At 43.6% G+C, this 21575-nt stretch overlaps 1 protein-coding gene across 1 annotated transcript in view; it reads left to right on the top strand.

The window, feature by feature from the left end:
* The first annotated feature begins 2622 nt into the window (after positions 1 to 2622).
* Positions 2623 to 21575, top strand: part of nuf2 (UF2 component of NDC80 kinetochore complex) — a 42452-nt gene continuing 23499 nt past the window's right edge. Inside the window, exons 1-6 of the mRNA XM_084172781.1 lie at positions 2623 to 2698; positions 3001 to 3128; positions 3647 to 3721; positions 8881 to 8957; positions 12019 to 12080; positions 17983 to 18080. Of these exons, the coding sequence (XP_084028907.1) occupies positions 3006 to 3128; positions 3647 to 3721; positions 8881 to 8957; positions 12019 to 12080; positions 17983 to 18080 (435 nt within the window). The 5' untranslated portion in view covers positions 2623 to 2698; positions 3001 to 3005. The remainder of the gene's footprint in view (positions 2699 to 3000; positions 3129 to 3646; positions 3722 to 8880; positions 8958 to 12018; positions 12081 to 17982; positions 18081 to 21575) is intronic.

Raw genomic sequence — 21575 nt, 5'->3', positions numbered from 1 at the left:
CTCTCCAATGGTCAGCCTTTATTCACTGAGAGCTCTCCAATGGTCAGCCTTTATTCACTGAGAGCTCTCCAATGGTCAGCCTTTATTCACTGAGAGCTCTCCAATGGTCAGCCTTTATTCACTGAGAGCTCTCCAATGGTCAGCCTTTATTCACTGAGAGCTCTCCAATGGTCAGCCTTTATTCACTGAGAGCTCTCCAATGGTCAGCCTTTATTCACTGAGAGCTCTCCAATGGTCAGCCTTTATTCACTGAGAGCTCTCCAATGGTCAGCCTTTATTCACTGAGAGCTCTCCAATGGTCAACCTTTATTCATTGAGAGCTCTCCAATGGTCAGCCTTTATTCATTGAGAGCTCTCCAATGGTCAGCCTTTATTCACTGAGAGCTCTCCAATGGTCAGCCTTTATTCATTGAGAGCTCTCCAATGGTCAGCCTTTATTCATTGAGAGCTCTCCAATGGTCAGCCTTTATTCACTGAGAGCTCTCCAATGGTCAGCCTTTATTCACTGAGAGCTCTCCAATGGTCAGCCTTTATTCATCTGAAAATCACACACAACGTTTTTTATACCTTTACTACGTCCCTAAATGGGCCAATGAAAAAGCTCCTAGCCCATATTTAGGCAACTATCACATTTCTCTATAAGCTTGAAGAAGCTCTAACCCCTAACCCTAACCCTAACCCTAACCCTAACCTAGTCGTCTTTTCCTGGGTCTATTTCACACTTATTTTTTTAAGACCCAAATAGTCTGTTGCTGAGCAAACATGCATCCTACACAGACACCTAAGATGGGGACATGTTCTTCAGTGTCTAGTTTCACATCCTGTTTCCTGCTAGCATAGATATGAAAATAAGCCAAAGCCCTCGTTTTTCTTCTAACTAAACTTATTGTAGTTTTATGATTTTATCACATTCCTATAATTTTCAGGGTGTAATACTTTTAGTCACATTAACAAATTCCTTTATCAAAAGGCTAGATGTCATACAGGGGCAAGGACTCAGAATATGTAGTGGGGGCGTTTCGGACGTCCCCAGTGGCTGCATTACAGGTGGAGATGGGGGATATGCCGTTGGAGATTAGGAGACAGCAGCTGGCAATGAATTATTGGGTCAACCTACAAGGACATGGGGTGTCTCATCCTGTGAAAGGGATTTTACAGGCATGCTGGGAACATGAGCGAAGACAGAACACGAGCTTTGGGTGGGTGGATAATACCCAGGCGAAGGAGATGGGACTGGATGGAAGGGAGTTTAGTCCAACGGTAGTTATTCCTGTAAATCCACCATGGCTACTCCCGCCTCCAGTAGTTGATCTAGAAGTGTTGGAGAGACTACAGAAAGATAGGGAGGGGGTTGATCCAGCTGATTTCTTTAAGAGACGTCTGGAAACTGTGTATCAGGATTTTGTGGCCATTTACACAGATGGTTCAAAAGATCCAAGGACAGGACGTACTGGGTCAGCATTTGTAGTGCAGGAATGTGGGGTGGAAGTCAGGAAACGTATTACAGATCATCTGGCTGTATATACGGCGGAGCTGATGGCCTTGCAGTGGGTGGAGGAAGTTAAGCCAGACAGAATAGTTATTTGCTCTGATTCATGTGCAGTGTTAATGAGCCTCCAGTCCTTTAGCTCACGTAGCAGACAATACCTGCTTTATGAGGTGCTACAAACCCATGGCAGGATTAAACAGATGGGTCTTCAGATAAGATTTACTTGGGTCCCAGCCCATGTTGGGGTGGAGGGGAACGAGGCAGTAGATGAACAGGCTAAACAAGCACTTAGTAGTGGGGATGTTGATGTTGAAGTGTCAATGAGCAAGGCAGAGGCAAAAAGACTGATATATACAGTGATGGTGCAGAGATGGCAGGAGCAGTGGAATAGAGATAATAAGGGAAGGCATTTATTTCAAGTACAGAGGAAAGTTGGGGAGGGGAGGACGGCAGGAAGGGACAGAAGAGAGGAGGCTATTTTTACAAGATTAAGGGTGGGACACAGCCAGTTGAATAAGACATTAAACGTGATCGGAAAGCATTATATTATATTATTATATTATAAAGCATCCATCAGGAAAGTGTGATTATTGTCAGGGGCCGGCAGGTAGCTTAGTGGTTAAGAGCGTTGTGCCAGTAACTGAAAGGTCGCTGGTTCTAATCCCCGAGCCGACTAGGTGAAAAATCTGTCGATGTGCCCTTGAGCAAGGCACTTAACCCTAATTGCTCCTGTAAGTCGCTCTGGATAAGAGCGTCTGCTAAATGACTAAAATGTAAATGTCAGGAAATAGATACTGTGGAGCATGTATTGCTACAGTGTGGGCCGTATCAGAGGGAAAGAGAGAGGATGAGATTTAGTATGAGGGAGGAAATTAGTTTAAAGAGTATATTGAGCAGAACGTCATTAGATATAGTCTCAAATATTTTGTTACCTTTTTTAAGAGAAACGGGGTTGGCAGCTAGGATTTAGTTTCTCCCCGTCTCTGGCCCACATTCCAGTACGTTAGGTGGCGGTAATGCACCATAATGTTGGATGCCAACCGCCGATAAACCCCACTGAAGAAGAACCATGCGGTGGCACTGTCGCTCACCAATAATCAACAGAAGAAGAAGAAAAACACGGAAGTGACCTCGAAGGCGCCAAAAATCAAAATACCAGACGTGAAATTGTTAGCTACCGTAGACAACTAGTCTATAACACAATATCAGGTAATCAAACTACTCTTTGCAAAGTCGTTATAATAATAATTACTGTTTGAAACATCTAGCTTTAAACATTTATATCGACTATGTGTCAGACAAAGCAAGCGAGCTAGCCAAGTTAGCTATCTGGGCTAACGTTAGCTAACGTTAAATAGTGAATAGTTAGCTAGTTAACGTTAGAGCAGATAACAAGTTCAAATGAACTGATATGAATAATGGTAGTGTACCGTAGCCAACTACCCAAGTAAAAACATTGATCTGAATTCGAATTGCTTGTTAATTCAGGTTTTTTGTTTGTAATTTCATAGGAACAATGACGGAGAACACTTTCCCAGTGTATAAAGTGGACGCCATCGTAACTTTCTTCCGCACTGAGGTCCTTACCGGGCAGGAGGCAAAACATTTCACTAAGAACGACCTTGCACCGAGCCCAAAGGTAAAACACCTTTTTAAAAGAGCATGAATATGACCTCATGAGATCTCCAATAACATACATACAGAGGTTGTACTGTATGAATGACTCCTATCCCATATACATTTTAGTCATTTAGCAGACGCTCTTATCCAGAGCGACTTACAGTTAGTGAATACATATATATATATATTTTTTGAAATATATACTGGCCCCCGTGGGAATCAAACCCACAACCCTGTTGGGAATCAAACCCACAACCCTGGCGTTGCAAACGCCATGCTCTATCAACTGAGCTACATCCCTGCCGGCCATTCCCTCCCCTACCCTGGACGACGCTGGGCCAAGCCCATGAGTCTCCCGGTTGCGGCCGGCTGCGACAGAGCCTGGATTCGAACCAGGATCTCTAGTGGCACAGTTAGCACTGCAAAGCAGTGCCTTAGACCACTGCGCCACTCAGGAGCTACATATAAAAGTGATAATTTATTTGCAGCTGACAGTGTTGGTAGTATAATACAATGTTGTTGTTGTCCCCATTGTAGCCAGATGCAGTCCAGAGACTGTACATGAGAATACTGCAACTCCTGTACCGCTTCAAGCCTGAGTGTCATTACATGGTATGTACACTTACACTACAAATCACATTTAATTGGTCACATACACATATTTAGCAGATGTTATTGTGGGTGTAGCGAAATGCTTGTACATATATATGATTCTATAGCTTTAAACACACACATTACTTTTAATCAATACAATATATATAATATATATATCCAGAACGTGAAACAGGCCAGTATCTCCTGACAACACTGAGGCTCATTTCAGTATATATGCATTTTATATATGTACAGTGGGGGTCTGAAATTATTGACATCCTTGATAAAGATGAGCAAAAATGACTATAAAATAAATAATTCAAATACTGAGTTATATTGTATGCTCCAAAAAATTGGGAAATTATATTATTTTATACTAATACAATTGCTCAGAGAATATGCTTGGGGTTATTGTCTTGCTGGAAGTTCCAGCCTCCTGGCAGAGGCAACTAGGTTTTGGCTAAAATGTCCTGGTACTGGTTAAAGTTCATGATGGCGTTGACCTTAAAGGCCCAGTGCAGTCAAAACCGCGATTTTATCAATGCCCCCCTAGTAAAAAATAGTTTCAGAATACTCTAAAATCTCAGTATTTAAAATGAATGTGGGAAGAAAAAAAGAAATTTGCAATAAGAAAAATAACTCTACAGCAATCTTTTAAGTGGACCACAAAAAATATAAAATACTTAGGATGCATAATAAGTGACAACAAATATATAAAGATAACTTTGTCCCATTATTCAACAATATCAAAGCAGATCTAATTAAATGGAACAATCTTCCCATTAATCTTACTGGCAGAATAAGCCTCTTCAGAATGGCATGGCTCCCAAAGTTCTAATATTTATTCTAGGTATTACCAATTACCCCACCGAAGACATTCTTTACAAAAATATACTCTGTCATAATAGACTTTATATGGGCAAACACATTTTTTCCATCTTCCTAAATCTGAGGGTGGTTTTAAACTTCCAGACTTGGAATTGTATCAACTCAACACCCAAGGCTTTTACTTGCGACATACAGTGGGAAAAAAAAGTATTTAGTCAGCCACCAATTGTGCAAGTTCTCCCACTTAAAAAGATGAGAGAGGCCTGTAATTTTCATCATAGGTACACGTCAACTATGACAGACAAATTGAGAGAAAAAAATCCGGAAAATTACATTGTAGGATTTTTAATGAATTTATTTGCAAATAATGGTGGAAAATAAGTATTTGGTCACCTACAAACAAGCAAGATTCCTGGCTCTCACAGACTTGTAACTTCTTCTTTAAGAGGCTCCTCTGTCCTCCACTCGTTACCTGTATTAATGGCACCTGTTTGAACTTGTTATCAGTATAAAAGACACCTGTCCACAACCTCAAACAGTCACACTCCAAACTCCACTATGGCCAAGACCAAAGAGCTGTCAAAGGACACCAGAAACAAAATTGTAGACCTGCACCAGGCTGGGAAGATTGAATCTGCAATAGGTAAGCAGCTTGGTTTGAAGAAATCAACTGTGGGAGCAATTATTAGGAAATGGAAGACATACAAGACCACTGATAATCTCCCTCGATCTGGGGCTCCACGCAAGATCTCACCCCGTGGGGTCAAAATTATCACAAGAACGGTGAGCAAAAATCCCAGAACCACACGGGGGGACCTAGTGAATGACCTGCAGAGAGCTGGGACCAAAGTAACAAAGCCTACCATCAGTAACGCACTACGCAGTGCCAGACGTGTCCCCCTGCTTAAGCCAGTACATGTCCAGGCCCGTCTGAAGTTTGCTAGAGTGCATTTGGATGATCCAGAAGAGGATTGGGAGAATGTCATATGGTCAGATGAAACCGAAAGAGAACTTTTTGGTAAAAACTCAACTCGTCGTGTTTGGAGGACAAAGAATGCTGAGTTGCATCCAAAGAACACCATACCTACTGTGAAGCATGGGGGTGGAAACATCATGCTTTGGGGCTGTTTTTCTGCAAAGGGACCAGGACGACTGATCCGTGTAAAGGAAAGAATGAATGGGGCCATGTATCGTGAGATTTTGAGTGAAAACCTCCTTCCATCAGCAAGGGCATTGAAGATGAAACGTGGCTGGGTCTTTCAGCATGACAATGATCCCAAACACACCGCCCGGGCAACGAAGGGGTGGCTTCGTAAGAAGCATTTCAAGGTCCTGGAGTGGCCTAGCCAGTCTCCAGATCTCAACCCCATAGAAAATCTTTGGAGGGAGTTGAAAGTGTGTGTTGCCCAGCGACAGCCCCAAAACATCACTGCAGTGTGTGAAAACCTTGTGAAGACTTACAGAAAACGTTTGACCTGTGTCATTGCAAACAAAGGGTATATAACAAAGTATTGAGAAACTTTTGTTATTGACCAAATACTTATTTTCCACCATAATTTGCAAATAAATTCATAAAAAATACTACAATGTGATTTTCTGGATTTTTTTCCCCCATTTTGTCTGTCATAGTTGACGTGTACCTATGATGAAAATTACAGGCCTCTCTCATCTTTTTAAGTGGGAGAACTTGCACAATTGGTGGCTGACTAAATACTTTTTTCCCCCACTGTATATATACACTGCTCAAAAAAATAAAGGGAACAAGTATTTATCCCAGGTATTTAAGGAATACCTGGGATAGGATAAAGTTATCCTTCTACCCCCCCCCAAAAAAACAACAACAACAACAGTGTAAAGTGGTTATCCCACTGGCTATAGGGTGAATGCACCTATTTGTAAGTCGCTCTGGATAAGACATAAATGTAAAATGTAAATGGAACACTTAGACAACACAATGTAACTGTCCACTTAGGAAGCAACACTGATTGACAATACATTTCACATGCTGTTGTGCAAATGGAATAGACAACAGGTGGAAATTATAGGCAATTAGCAAGACACCCCCAATAAAGGACTGGTTTTGCAGGTGGTGACCACAGACCACTTCTCAGTTCCTATGCTTCCTGGCTGATGTTTTTGTCACTTTTGAATGCTGGCGGTGCTTTCACTCTAGTGGTAGCATGAGACGGAGTCTACAACCCACACAAGTGGCTCAGGTAGTGCAGCTCATCCAGGATGGCACATCAATGTGAGCTGTGGCAAGAAGGTTTGCTGTGTCTGTCAGCGTAGTGTCCAGAGCATGGAGGCGCTACCAGGAGACAGGCCAGTACATCAGGAGACGTGGAGGAGGCCGTAGGAGGGCAACAACCCAGCAGCAGGATTGCTACCTCTGCCTTTGTGCAAGGAGAAGCAGGAGGAGCACTGCCAGAGCCCTGCAAAATGACCTCCAGCAGGCCACAAATGTGCATGTGTCTGCTCAAACGGTCAGAAACAGACTCCATGAGGGTGGTATGAGGGCCCGACGTCCACAGGTGGGGGTTGTGCTTACAGCCCAACACCGTGCAGGACGTTTGGCATTTGCCAGAGAACACCAAGATTGGCAAATTCGCCACTGGCGCCCTGTGCTCTTCACAGATGAAAGCAGGTTCACACTGAGCACACTGTGACAGACATGACAGAGTCTGGAGATGCCGTGGAGAACGTTCTGCTGCCTGCAACATCCTCCAGCATGACCGGTTTGGCGGTGGGTCAGTCATGGTGTGAGGGGGCATTTCTTTGGGGGGCCGCACAGCCCTCCATGTGCTCGCCAGAGGTAGCCTGACTGCCATTAGGTACCGAGATGAGATCCTCAGACCCCTTGTGAGACCATATGCTGGTGCGGTTGGCCCTGGGTTCCTCCTAATGCAAGACAATGCTAGACCTCATGTGGCTGGAGTGTGTCAGCAGTTCCTGCAAGAGGAAGGCATTGATGCTATGGACTGGCCCGCCCGTTCCCCAGACCTGAATCCAATTGAGCACATCTGGGAAGTTCAAAAGCGACGTTCTGTCTGCTTCCTTCATGGTCGTCAATGACAACCAGAAGTGTCGTTCCGCGACCACCGAAGTGGCCATGGACCTCCCCGCGCAGACAGCCGAAGCCTGAGTTCTGGACGCCTCCTCCACCTCCTCCCGGTCCAGCTCGGTCCAACCCGTGGTTAGACGGGACAGAGCGACCGCTAGGAGGGCAATATTATTAGCTGCTGCTACAGCTTGGGCTCCCAACGTAAAAGACTTCTCTACCAGCTGCGCTGTGAGATGATCCTTCTGCGTCGGCAAGGTGGCTTTCTTAGAAGAGGGCCAGGGACTCGAACCCGGTACGAGATACGCAGCCATGGCGCTCTCTAACCTGGGGATTCCCTTAGTGAGGCCCTGGTATCTTCCTTCCACTCATCATGGTGAATGGGAGGTACGACTTGGCCGGCGAACGCGCCGCCAGAGGTGCCTCCCATGAGCCCTCGACGTATTTTGCCAGTGAGGGCATTGCTGGAGCCAATGGCTCTGCCACTCTCCTTGGCCGGGAATAAGGGCCGCCCTCCATCATATCCACTTCCGGTGCGGAGGGAATAGGGGGCAGCGCTATTTCCAAACGTTGAGCAGCCCTCTCAATGAGTCCGGGAAAATCCGAACGCAGAGAGGCTGCAGCGAAGGACAGGGCTACTGATCTCTCAGAGCCCGTGTCGTCATCGCCTAGGGAACTGCAAGCCCTCTCACTCTCCAAGGGAAAGGGGGGCTTGAACGTGTGGGTCAGAGGGTCGGATTGTTCCATCGGAATATCCGTCTCCTCCCCAATTATCCCCGTCATCTCCTGAGTCGGCGCCATCCGATGATGCCTCTGAAGCAGAGGCTAGCACTGACAACACGTCCTCTAGAGGAATATCCTCCCTAAAAAACGCCCAGCGCTGCTTCCTCTCCTTTAAAGAGACCTTACAGATAATTGTATGTGTGGGATACAGAGATGAGGTAGTCATTCAAAAAATAATTTTAAACACTATTGTTGCACACAGAGTGAGTCCACTCAACTTTATATGACTTGTTAAGCACATGTTTTACTCCTGAACTTATTTAGGGGTTGAATACCTATTCACTCAAGATATTTCAGCTTTTCATTTTTAATTAATTTGTAACAATTTCTAAAAACATTTTTGGGTTTTGTGTGTAGGCCAGTGACACAAATTCAGGCTGTATCACAAATGTAGAAAAGTCGAGGCCTGTGAATACTTTCTGAAGGCACCGTATGTACTGTATATATGTATCTGATGAATCCTACCCTGTTATTGCTATCTGATGTCATGTGATGTGTTCCCCTACAGGTCCCATTCTCTGAGAACATCCAGCACCCCCAGCTCCATGAGTGGCCCACTGCTGTCATGAGTGTCTACCTGAGGATGTGAGTAGTTGTTGATGTTGTCTACCTGAGGATGTGAGTAGTTGTTGATGATGTCTACCTGAGGATGTGAGTTGATGTTGTCTACCTGAGGATGTGAGTAGTTGTTGATGTTGTCTACCTGAGGATGTGAGTAGTTGTTGATGTTATCTACCTGAGGATGTGAGTAGTTGTTGATGTTATCTACCTGAGGATGTGAGTTGATGTTGTCTACCTGAGGATGTGAGTAGTTGTTGATGTTGTCTACCTGAGGATGTGAGTAGTTGTTGATGTTATCTACCTGAGGATGTGAGTAGTTGTTGATGTTATCTACCTGAGGATGTGAGTTGATGTTGTCTACCTGAGGATGTGAGTAGTTGTTGATGTTGTCTACCTGAGGATGTGAGTAGTTGTTGATGTTGTCTACCTGAGGATGTGAGTAGTTGTTGATGTTGTCTACCTGAGGATGTGAGTAGTTGTTGATGTTATCTACCTGAGGATGTGAGTAGTTGTTGATGTTATCTACCTGAGGATGTGAGTAGTTGTTGATGTTATCTACCTGAGGATGTGAGTAGTTGTTGATGTTGTCTACCTGAGGATGTGAGTAGTTGTTGATGTTGTCTACCTGAGGATGTGAGTAGTTGTTGATGTTGTCTACCTGAGGATGTGAGTAGTTGTTGATGTTGTCTACCTGAGGATGTGAGTAGTTGTTGATGTTGTCTACCTGAGGATGTGAGTAGTTGTTGATGTTGTCTACCTGAGGATGTGAGTTGATGTTGGTAATGTGAGTTGTTGTTGTTCTTGATGGTGTTTTCTACCTGAGGATGTGAGTTGATGTTGGCTACCTGAGGATGTGAGTTGTTCTTGATGGTGTTTTCTACCTGAGGATGTGAGTTGTTCTTGATGGTGTTTTCTACCTGAGGATGTGAGTTGTTGTTGATGATGTCTACCTGAGGATGTGAGTTGATGTTGATGGTGTTTTCTACCTGAGGATGTGAGTTGATGTTGGCTACCTGAGGATGTGAGTTGATGTTGGTGTTTTCTACCTGAGGATGTGAGTTGTTGTTAATGATGTCTACCTGAAGATGTGAGTTGATGTTGGCTACCTGAGGATGTGAGTTGTTCTTGATGGTGTTTTCTACCTGAGGATGTGAGTTGTTGTTGATGATGTCTACCTGAGGATGTGAGTTGATGTTGATGGTGTTTTCTACCTGAGGATGTGAGTTGATGTTGATGGTGTTTTCTACCTGAGGATGTGAGTTGTTGTTGATGATGTCTACCTGAGGATGTGAGTTGATGTTGATGGTGTTTTCTACCTGAGGATGTGAGTTGATGTTGGTGTTTTCTACCTGAGGATGTGAGTTGATGTTGATGGTGTTTTCTACCTGAGGATGTGAGTTGATGTTGATGGTGTTTTCTACCTGAGGATGTGAGTTGTTGTTGATGGTGTTTTCTACCTGAGGATGTGAGTTGTTGTTGATGGTGATATGTCTACCTGAGGATGTGAGTTGTCTACCTGAAGATGTGAATTGTTATCTACCTGAGGATGTGAGTGGTTGTTGATTATGTCTACCTGAGGATGTGAGTTGTCTACCTGATGGGAGTTGTTGTTGTTGAAATGTCTACCGGAGGATGTGAATTGTTGTCTACCTGAGGATGTGAATTGTTGTCTACCTGAGGATGTGAATTGTTGTCTACCTGAGGATGTGAGTGGTTGTTGATTATGTCTACCTGAGGATGTGAGTGGTTGTTGATTATGTCTACCTGAGGATGTGAGTTGTCTACCTGATGGGAGTTGTTGTTGTTGAAATGTCTACCTGAGGATGTGAATTGTTATCTACCTGAGGATGTGAGTTGTCTACCTGAGGATGTGAATTGTTGTCTACCTGAGGATGTGAGTTGTTGTTGATTATGTCTACCTGAGGATGTGAGTTGTTGTTGATTATGTCTACCTGAGGATGTGAGTTGTTGTTGATTATGTCTACCTGAGGATGTGAGTTGTTGTTGATTATGTCTACCTGAGGATGTGAGTTGTTGTTGATTATGTCTACCTGAGGATGAGTTGTCTACCTGAGGATGTGAATTGTTGTTGTCATCCTTGGTATGACTATCTTAAAACAATTCCATATGTTAGCTCAGAACCCCCCCCGGGCTTCTAGAGGGTTAAAGTAGTTGGCAATGTCAGTGGGTTTTGTGATGAATGAGAGCCATCTGATTCAATTAATGATGGAGCTGAGTTTGCCTTTTTGCCAAACATTTGATTTAAGGTGCTCCAAAGTTTTTTACTATCATTCTTTATGTCATTTAGCTTTGTTTCATAGTTTAGTTTCTTCTTCTTTTAATTCAGTTTAGTCACATGATTTCTAAATTTTCAGTACGTTTGCCAATCGGTTGTGCAGCCAGACTTATTGTGCAGCCAGACTTATGATTATTAGTAACTGGAATAAGCAATTTCATAAATGTGTCAAGTGCAGCGTCTGGTTGCTCCTCATTACACACCACAGACCAGGAAATATTATTTACATCAACAACATAAGAATCACTACAAAACGTATTGTATGACCTCTTATACACTATATTAGGCCCAGCCTTTGGATCTCTGGTTTTCCTAGATATGGCTACTATATTGTGATCACTACAGCCAATGGATTTGGACACTGCTTTAGAGCAGATTTCTGCAGCATTAGTAAAGATGTGATCAATACATGTTGATGATTTAATTCCTGTACTGTTTGTAACTACCCTGGTAGGTTGACTGATAACCTGAACCAGGTTGCCGGCACTGGTTACAGTTTGAAGCTTTCTCTTGAGAAGGCAGCTTGATGAAAGTCTGGCAATATTTAGGTCACCACTGTGTATTGCTACCACTGTATCAGCAAAGGTATTATCCAACTGAGTTTCAGAGATTGAATATGAATGTCATCTTAATGTGGGCTATTTTTAGCACATTTCTGGGATGCTTGATTGTTTTGATTGTTTTTTGTTTTAAATAACTATATTGTTGTCACAGTGTGAATCAATTATATTGTTTTAACAGTGTGGAGTCGGTTATACTGTTTCATCTTTGATGTCTCTTCTGTTCCAGGCGTCAGTTCCTGCGGATGTGCTACGTGTATGACTTCTCACTGAACGACCTGCTGGCTCCCAGTGAGTATGAACTGACTTCTCACTGAACGACCTGCTGGCTCCCAGTGAGTATGAACTGACTTCTCACTGAACGACCTGCTGGCTCCCAGTGAGTATGAACTGACTTCTCACTGAACGACTTGCTGGCTCCCAGTGAGTATGAACTGACTTCTCACTGAACGACTTGCTGGCTCCCAGTGAGTATGAACTGACTTCTCACTGAACGACTTGCTGGCTCCCAGTGAGTATGAACTGACTTCTCACTGAAAGACCTGCTGGCTCCCAGTGAGTATGAACTGACTTCTCACTGAACGACCTGCTGGCTCCCAGTGAGTATGAGCTGACTTCTCACTGAACGACTTGCTGGCTCCCAGTGAGTATGAACTGACTTCTCACTGAACGACCTGCTGGCTCCCAGTGAGTATGAACTGACTTCTCACTGAACGACCTGCTGGCTCCCAGTGAGTATGAACTGACTTCTCATTGAACGACCTGCTGGCTCCCAGTGAGTATGAACTGACTTCTCACTGAACGACCTGCTGGCTCCCAGTGAGTATGAACTGACTTCTCACTGAACGACCTGCTGGCTCCCAGTGAGTATGAACTGACTTCTCACTGAACGACCTGCTGGCTCCCAGTGAGTATGAACTGACTTCTCATTGAACGACCTGCTGGCTCCCAGTGAGTATGAGCTGACTTCTCACTGAACGACCTGCTGGCTCCCAGTGAGTATGAACTGACTTCTCACTGAACGACCTGCTGGCTCCCAGTGAGTATGAACTGACTTCTCACTGAACGACCTGCTGGCTCCCAGTGAGTATGAACTGACTTCTCACTGAACGACCTGCTGGCTCCCAGTGAGTATGAACTGACTTCTCACTGAACGACCTGCTGGCTCCCAGTGAGTATGAGCTGACTTCTCACTGAACGACCTGCTGGCTCCCAGTGAGTATGAGCTGACTTCTCACTGAACGACCTGCTGGCTCCCAGTGAGTATGAGCTGTCTGAAAGAGGATGACATCCACAGTATTTCTGTCTTCTTTAGTTGACTGGTGCCAAGATATTGCAGTGAAAGGGTTATTTTCACACACCATATGACTCCTTCCAAATGCTGTAGTTACTGACCTAGCAGATCTTTAGTGTCTCACAGTGATGTCACCTGGCTGCTGTAGGAAACTGAACGTCCATCTTGGTCGAGTTCCTCCCCAACTACATTGAAAATTATCAATTAGGGATGTAACGATTCATTAATATGCATCGGTCCCCAGTTCAAATGTTTAAGATATGAGCACATCGGTCCGCGGGACCCCAAACGATCCAAATGTAGCATGCGTCGGTCAGAAAATCAATTTGAATGTTACGAATCGCCGGTTTACTAAAATGTTTTGCTCAAATTACTTTCTTTCTACCTTCCGGAAAATACCCCTGCGTCCTCTCCTTCAGTGTCGAACTAAGCATGTAAGTATGTTGACAGTCATTGATCTACAAGTCATTTTGCATACCGAACAACCCCAGGCAATATCAATAGCCTAGTCAAACTGTGCTCAGCTTCGAGCGCTGACCAACGAGTGGTAGGCCTATTCCTGATCTGGCACATCTGCGGGTCACCTTCAACATTCAAATGTTTTGTAAAATGGCTTGCGCAATATTAGGCTTTATTAGTTTGGTGACAACCAAAGTAATTTGCTAGGTTATTTTTATCAAATGCGCTGTTGAAAATTGTGTTGTACCTGAATAAAAGTATCCTTAGCTACCGCCGGAGGCACAACTCTCATCTGGCTATAGGTAAGCTACATTCTGATCGGGGCTACATTAGAATTCATTTAAATTGTTCAGGTTCACCATCAGCAATACTTTTGGAAGTTTTGCTTGAAACAATCAGTATACATGGTAATTTTTTTATTTTTTTTTGTAGATGAGCTTTAATATTGCAGATAGATTGTAGTTTCCATCAATGTAATTGTCTGCATAATTTCCAATCCCCTATATATATATATATACCCCCCCCCCCAGTGGTTATCCCACTGGCTATAGGGTGAATGCACCAATTTGTGAGTCGCTCTGGATAAGAGCGTCTGCTAAATGACGTAAATGTGCCCTTGAGCAAGGCACTTAACCCTAATTGCTCCTGTAAGTCGCTCTGGATAAGAGCGTCTGCTAAATGACTAAAATGTAAATGTAAATATATATATACACATACATACATACATACATACATACATACAGTTGAAGTCGGAAGTTTACATACACTTAGGTTGGAGACATTAAAAATCGTTTTTCAACCACTCCACAAATTTCCTGTTAACAAACTATAGTTTTGGCAAGTCGGTTAGGACATCTACTGTGTGCATGACACAAGTAATTTGTCCAACAATTGTTTACAGACAGATTATTTCACTTATAATTCACTGTATCACAATTCCAGTGGGTCAGAAGTTTACATACACTAAGTTGACTGTGCCTTTAAACAGCTTGGAAAATTCTAGAAAATGATGTCATGGCTTTAGAAGCTGATAGGCTAATTGACATCATTTGAGTCAATTGGAGGTGTACCTGTGGATGTATTTCAAGGCCTACAGTGGGGGGAAAAAAGTATTTAGTCAGCCACCAATTGTGCAAGTTCTCCCACTTAAAAAGATGAGAGGCCTGTAATTTTCATCATAGGTACACGTCAACTATGACAGACAAATTGAGAAATAAAAATCCAGAAAATCACATTGTAGGATTTTTTATGAATTTATTTGCTAATTATGGTAAAAAATAAGTATTTGGTCACCTACAAACAAGCAAGATTTCTGGCTCTCACAGACCTGTAACTTCTTCTTTAATAGGCTCCTCTGTCCTCCACTCGTTACCTGTATTAATGGCACCTGTTTGAACTTGTTATCAGTATAAAAGACACCTGTCCACAACCTCAAACAGTCACACTCCAAACTCCACTATGGCCAAGACCAAAGAGCTGTCAAAGGGCACCAGAAACAAAATTGTAGACCTGCACCAGGCTGGGAAGACTGAATTTGCAATAGGTAAGCAGCTTGGTTTGAAGAAATCAACTGTGGGAGCAATTATTAGGAAATGGAAGACATACAAGACCACTGATAATCTCCCTCGATCTGGGGCTCCACGCAAGATCTCACCCCGTGGGGTCAAAATGATCACAAGAACGGTGAGCAAAAATCCCAGAACCACACGGGGGGACCTAGTGAATGACCTGCAGAGAGCTGGGACCAAAGTAACAAAGCCTACCATCAGTAACACATTATGCCGCCAGGGACTCAAATCTTGCAGTGCCAGACGTGTCCCCCTGCTTAAGCCAGTACATGTCCAGGCCCGTCTGAAGTTTGCTAGAGTGCATTTGGATGATCCAGAAGAGGATTGGGAGAATGTCATATGGTCAGATGAAACCAAATATAACTTTTTGGTAAAACCTCAACTCGTCGTGTTTGGAGGACAAAGAATGCTGAGTTGCATCCAAAGAACACCATACCTACTGTGAAGCATGGGGGTGGAAACATCATGCTTTGGGGCTGTTTTTCTGCAAAGGGACCAGGACGACTGATCCGTGTAAAGGAAAGAATGAATGGGGCCATGTATCGTGAGATTTTGAGTGAAAACCTCCTTCCATCAGCAAGGGCATTGAAGATGAAATGTGGCTGGGTCTTTCAGCATGACAATGATCCCAAACTCACCGCCCGGGCAACGAAGGAGTGGCTTCGTAAGAAGCATTTCAAGGTCCTGGAGTGGCCTAGCCAGTCTCCAGATCGCAACCCCATAGAAAATCTTTGGAGGGAGTTGAAAGTCCGTGTTGCCCAGCGACAGCCCCAAAACATCACTGCTCTAGAGGAGATCTGCATGGAGGAATGGGCCAAAATACCAGCAACAGTGTGTGAAAACCTTGTGAAGACTTACAGAAAACGTTTGACCTGTGTCATTGCCAAAAAAGGGTATATAACAAAGTATTGAGAAACTTTTGTTATTGACCAAATACTTATTTTCCACCATAATTTGCAAATAAATTCATTAAAAATCCTACAATGTGATTTTCCGAATTTTTTCCCCTCATTTTGTCTGTCATAGTTGACGTGAACCTATGATGAAAATTACAGGCCTCTCTCATCTTTTTAAGTGGGAGAACTTGCACAATTGGTGGCTGACTAAATACTTTTTTCCCCCACTGTACCTTCAAACTCAGTGCCTCTTTGCTTGACATCATGGGAAAATCAAAAGAAATCAGCAAAGACCTCAGGAAAAAAATGGTAGACCTCCACAAGTCTGGTTCATCCTTGGGAGCGATTTCCAAACGCCTGAAGGTACCACGTTCATCTGTACAAACAATAGTACGCAAGTATAAACACCATGGGACCACGCAGCTGTCATACCGCTCAGGAAGAAGACGCGTTCTGTCTCCTAGAGATGAACGTACTTTGGTGCAAAAAGTGCAAATCAATCCCAGAACAACAGCAAAAGATCTTGTGAAGATGCTGGAGGAAACAGGTACAAAGGTATCTATATCCACAGTAAAACGAGTCATATATCGATATAACCTGAAAGACCGCTCAGCAAGGAAGAAGCCACTGCTCCAAAACCGCCATAAAAAAAGCCAGACTACGGTTTGCAACTGCACATGGGGACAAAGATCGTACTTTTTGGAGAAATGTCCTCTGGTCTGATGAAACAAAAATAGAACTGTTTGGCCATAATGACCATCGTTATGTTTGGAGGAAAAGGGGGGTTCTTGCAAGCCGAAGAATACCATCCCAACCGTGAAGCACGGGGTGGCAGCGTCATGCTGTGGGGGTGCTTTGCTGCAGGAGGGATTGGTGCACTTCACAAAATAGATGGCATCATGAGGAAGGAAAATGATGTGGATATATTGAAGCAGCATCTCAAGACATCAGTCAGGAAGTTAAAGCTTGGTCGCAAATGGGTCTTCCAAATGGACAATGACCCCAAGCATACTTCCAAAGTTGTGGCAAAATGGCTTAAGGACAACAAAGTCAAGGTATTTGAGTGGCCATCACAAAGCCCTGACCTCAATCCTATAGAAAATCTGTGGGCAGAACTGAAAAGGCGTGTGCGAGCAAGGAGGCCTATAAACCTGACTCAGTTAAATCAGCTCTGTCAGGAGGAATGGGCCAAAATTCACTCAACTTATTGTGGGAAGTGTGTGGAAGGCTCCCGAAATGTTTGACCCAAGTTAAACAATTTCAAGGCAATGCTACCGAATACTAATTGAGTGTATGTAAACTTCTGACCCACTGGGAATGTGATGAAAGAAACAAAAGCTGAAATAAATCATTCTCTCTAATATTATTCTGACATTTCACATTCTTAAAATAAAGTGGTGATCCTAACTGACCTAAGACAGGGAATTTTTACTAGAATTAAATGTCAGGAATTGTGAAAAACTGAGTTTAAATGTATTTGGCTAAGGTGTATGTAAACTTCTGACTTCAACTGTAAATGAGGGTCGAATGTGACAGCTCACATAAATGAGGGTCGAAGGTGACAGCACACATAAATGAGGGTCGAAGGTGACAGAGCACATAAATGAGGGTCAAAGGTGACAGAGCACATAAATGAGGGTCGAAGGTGACAGCACACATAAATGAGGGTCGAAGGTGACAGAGCACATGAATGAGGGTCGAAGGTGACAGAGCACATAAATGAGGGTCGAAGGTGACAGAGCACATACAGTGGGGAAAAAAAGTATTTAGTCAGCCACGTGTATCGAGATACGTATCGGATCGTCTTGGAAATGAAAGATGCACATCCCTAGCGTCAATCAATGGTTGTGTGCCATGTCATCGGCTGTGTAGTCTGGCCCCAGATTGCTAATTCATATAATGTGGTTAGCTGATATGTAAAAGTGGTATCCAGGCCCATCACCCTTAGATAACCTTCCTATTTGTCTGTCTGTCAGAGGTGAAGAGGACTGTGACCATCCTGAGTGGCATCATGAACTATCTTCACTTCAGGAAGCAGAGGCTGGATATGACTATGGGACACCAGGAGAGATTTGTAAGTCTGACTGAGATACATTATCCCTTACTGCTCAGTTACCACTGAGATACATTATCTCCTACTGCTCGGTTACCACTGAGATACATTATCCCCTACTGCTCAGTTACCACTGAGATACATTATCCCCTACTGCTCAGTTACCACTGAGATACATTATCTCCTACTGCTCAGTTACCGCTGCGATACATTATCTCCTACTGATCAGTTACCACTGAGACACATTATCTCCTACTGCTCAGTTACCACTGAGATACATTATCTCCTACTGGTCAGTTACCACTGAGATACATTATCTCCTACTGCTCAGTTACCACAGCGATACATTATCTCCTACTGCTCAGTTACCACTGAGATACATTATCTCCTACTGCTCAGTTACCACTGCGATACATTATCTCCTACTGATCAGTTACCACTGAGACACATTATCTCCTACTGCTCAGTTACCACTGAGATACATTATCTCCTACTGGTCAGTTACCACTGAGATACATTATCTCCTACTGCTCAATTACCACAGCGATACATTATCTCCTACTGCTCAGTTACCACTGAGACACATTATCTCCTACTGCTCAGTTACCACTGAGACACATTATCTCCTACTGCTCAGTTACCACTGAGATACATTATCTCCTACTGGTCAGTTACCACTGAGACACATTATCTCCTACTGCTCAGTTACCACTGAGATACATTATCCCTTACTGGTCAGTTACCACTGAGATACATTATCCCCTACTGATCAGTTACCACTGAGACACATTATCTCCTACTGCTCAGTTACCACTGAGATACATTATCCCTTACTGGTCAGTTACCACTGAGATACATTATCCCCTACTGGTCAGTTACCACTGAGACACATTATCTCCTACTGCTCAGTTACCACTGAGATACATTATCCCTTACTGGTCAGTTAGCACTGAGATACATTATCCCCTACTGATCAGTTACCACTGAGACACATTATCTCCTACTGATCAGTTACCACTGAGACACATTATCCCTTACTGCTCAGTTACCACTGAGACACATTATCTCCTACTGCTCGGTTACCACAGAGATACATTATCCCTTACTGGTCAGTTACCACTGAGATACATTATCCCCTACTGATCAGTTACCACTGAGACACATTATCTCCTACTGATCAGTTACCACTGAGACACATTATCCCTTACTGCTCAGTTACCACTGAGACACATTATCTCCTACTGCTCGGTTACCACTGCAGAGCATGTTGTCAGTGCTGTGAGGGTAGGCTAGATGGGGTAACAGAATGTTGTACCAGACTAGCTGCATTGTGTTCTAAGATGGTAGTGTTCAATCGGCTATGTTTCTCATCGTGTGTTTCATTAGTATGGTGCTGTAACAGTAGTGTCTGTACTTTGTGATTAGTATGGAACGGTAGTGTGATTAGGATGGTACGGTAGTGTGGTTAGTATGGTACGGTAGTGTGATTAGGATGGTACGGTAGTGTGATTAGTATGGTACGGTAGTGTGGTTAGTATGGTACGGTAGTGTGGTTAGTATGGTACGGTAGTGTGATTAGTATGGTACGGTAGTGTGGTTAGTATGGTAGTATGGTACGGTAGTGTGATTAGTATGGTACGGTAGTGTGGTTAGTATGGTACGGTAGTGTGGTTAGTATGGTACGGTAGTGTGGTTAGTATGGTACGGTAGTGTGGTTAGTATGGTACGGTAGAGTGATTAGTATGGTACGGTAGTGTGGTTAGTATGGTACGGTAGTGTGGTTAGTATGGTACGGTAGAGTGATTAGTATGGTACGGTAGTGTGGTTAGTATGGTACGGTAGTGTGATTAGTATGGTAGTATGGTACGGTAGTGTGGTTAGTATGGTACGGTAGTATGGTTAGTATGGTACGGTAGTGTGGTTAGTATGGTAGTATGGTACGGTAGTGTGGTTAGTATGGTACGGTAGAGTGGTTAGTATGGTAGTATGGTACGGTAGTGTGGTTAGTATGGTACGGTAGTGTGATTAGTATGGTACGGTAGTGTGGTTAGTATGGTACGGTAGTGTGGTTAGTATGGTACGGTAGAGTGGTTAGTATGGTAGTATGGTACGGTAGTGTGGTTAGTATGGTACGGTAGTGTGATTAGTATGGTACGGTAGTGTGGTTAGTATGGTACGGTAGTGTGGTTAGTATGGTACGGTAGAGTGGTTAGTATGGTAGTATGGTACGGTAGTGTGGTTAGTATGGTACGGTAGTGTGATTAGTATGGTACGGTAGTGTGGTTAGTATGGTACGGTAGTGTGGTTAGTATGGTACGGTAGAGTGGTTAGTATGGTACGGTAGAGTGGTTAGTATGGTACGGTAGTGTGGTTAGTATGGTACGGTAGTGTGGTTAGTATGGTACGGTAGTGTGATTAGTATGGTACGGTAGTGTGGTTAGTATGGTACGGTAGAGTGGTTAGTATGGTACGGTAGAGTGGTTAGTATGGTACGGTAGTGTGGTTAGTATGGTACGGTAGTGTGGTTAGTATGGTACGGTAGTGTGGTTAGTATGGTACGGTAGTGTGATTAGTATGGAACGGTAGTGTGATTAGTATGGAACGGTAGTGTGGTTAGTATGGTACGGTAGTGTGATTAGTATGGAACGGTAGTGTGGTTAGTATGGTACGGTAGTGTGGTTAGTATGGTACGGTAGTGTGATTAGTATGGAACGGTAGTGTGATTAGTATGGAACGGTAGTGTGATTAGTATGGTAGTATGGTATGGTAGTGTGGTTAGTACGGTAGTGTGGTTAGTATGGTACGGTAGTATGGTACGGTAGTGTGGTTAGTATGGTACGGTAGTGTGGTTAGTATGGTACGGTAGTGTGGTTAGTATGGTACGGTAGTGTGATTAGTATGGTACGGTAGTGTGGTTAGTATGGTACGGTAGTGTGGTTAGTATGGTACGGTAGTGTGGTTAGTATGGTACGGTAGTGTGGTTAGTATGGTACGGTAGTGTGGTTAGTATGGTACGGTAGTGTGGTTAGTATGGTACGGTAGTGTGATTAGTATGGAACGGTAGTGTGATTAGTATGGTACGGTAGTGTGGTTAGTATGGTACGGTAGTGTGGTTAGTATGGTAGTATGGTACGGTAGTGTGGTTAGTATGGTAGTATGGTACGGTAGTGTGATTAGTATGGTACGGTAGTGTGGTTAGTATGGTACGGTAGTGTGGTTAGTATGGTACGGTAGTGTGGTTAGTATGGTACGGTGGTGTGATTAGTATGGTACGGTAGTGTGGTTAGTATGGTACGGTAGTGTGGTTAGTATGGTACGGTAGTGTGGTTAGTGTGGTTAGTACGGTAGTGTGATTAGTATGGAACGGTGGTGTGATTAGTATGGTACGGTAGTGTGGTTAGTATGGTACGGTAGTGTGGTTAGTATGGTACGGTAGTGTGGTTAGTATGGTACGGTAGTGTGGTTAGTATGGTACGGTATTGTGGTTAGTATGGTACGGTAGTGTGATTAGTATGG

Source organism: Coregonus lavaretus, assembly GCF_964263955.1.
Source record: "Coregonus lavaretus genome assembly, chromosome: 12".
In the NCBI taxonomy this organism is placed as follows: Eukaryota; Metazoa; Chordata; class Actinopteri; order Salmoniformes; family Salmonidae; genus Coregonus; species Coregonus lavaretus.
This window is presented reverse-complemented; position numbering and strand designations above follow the sequence as displayed.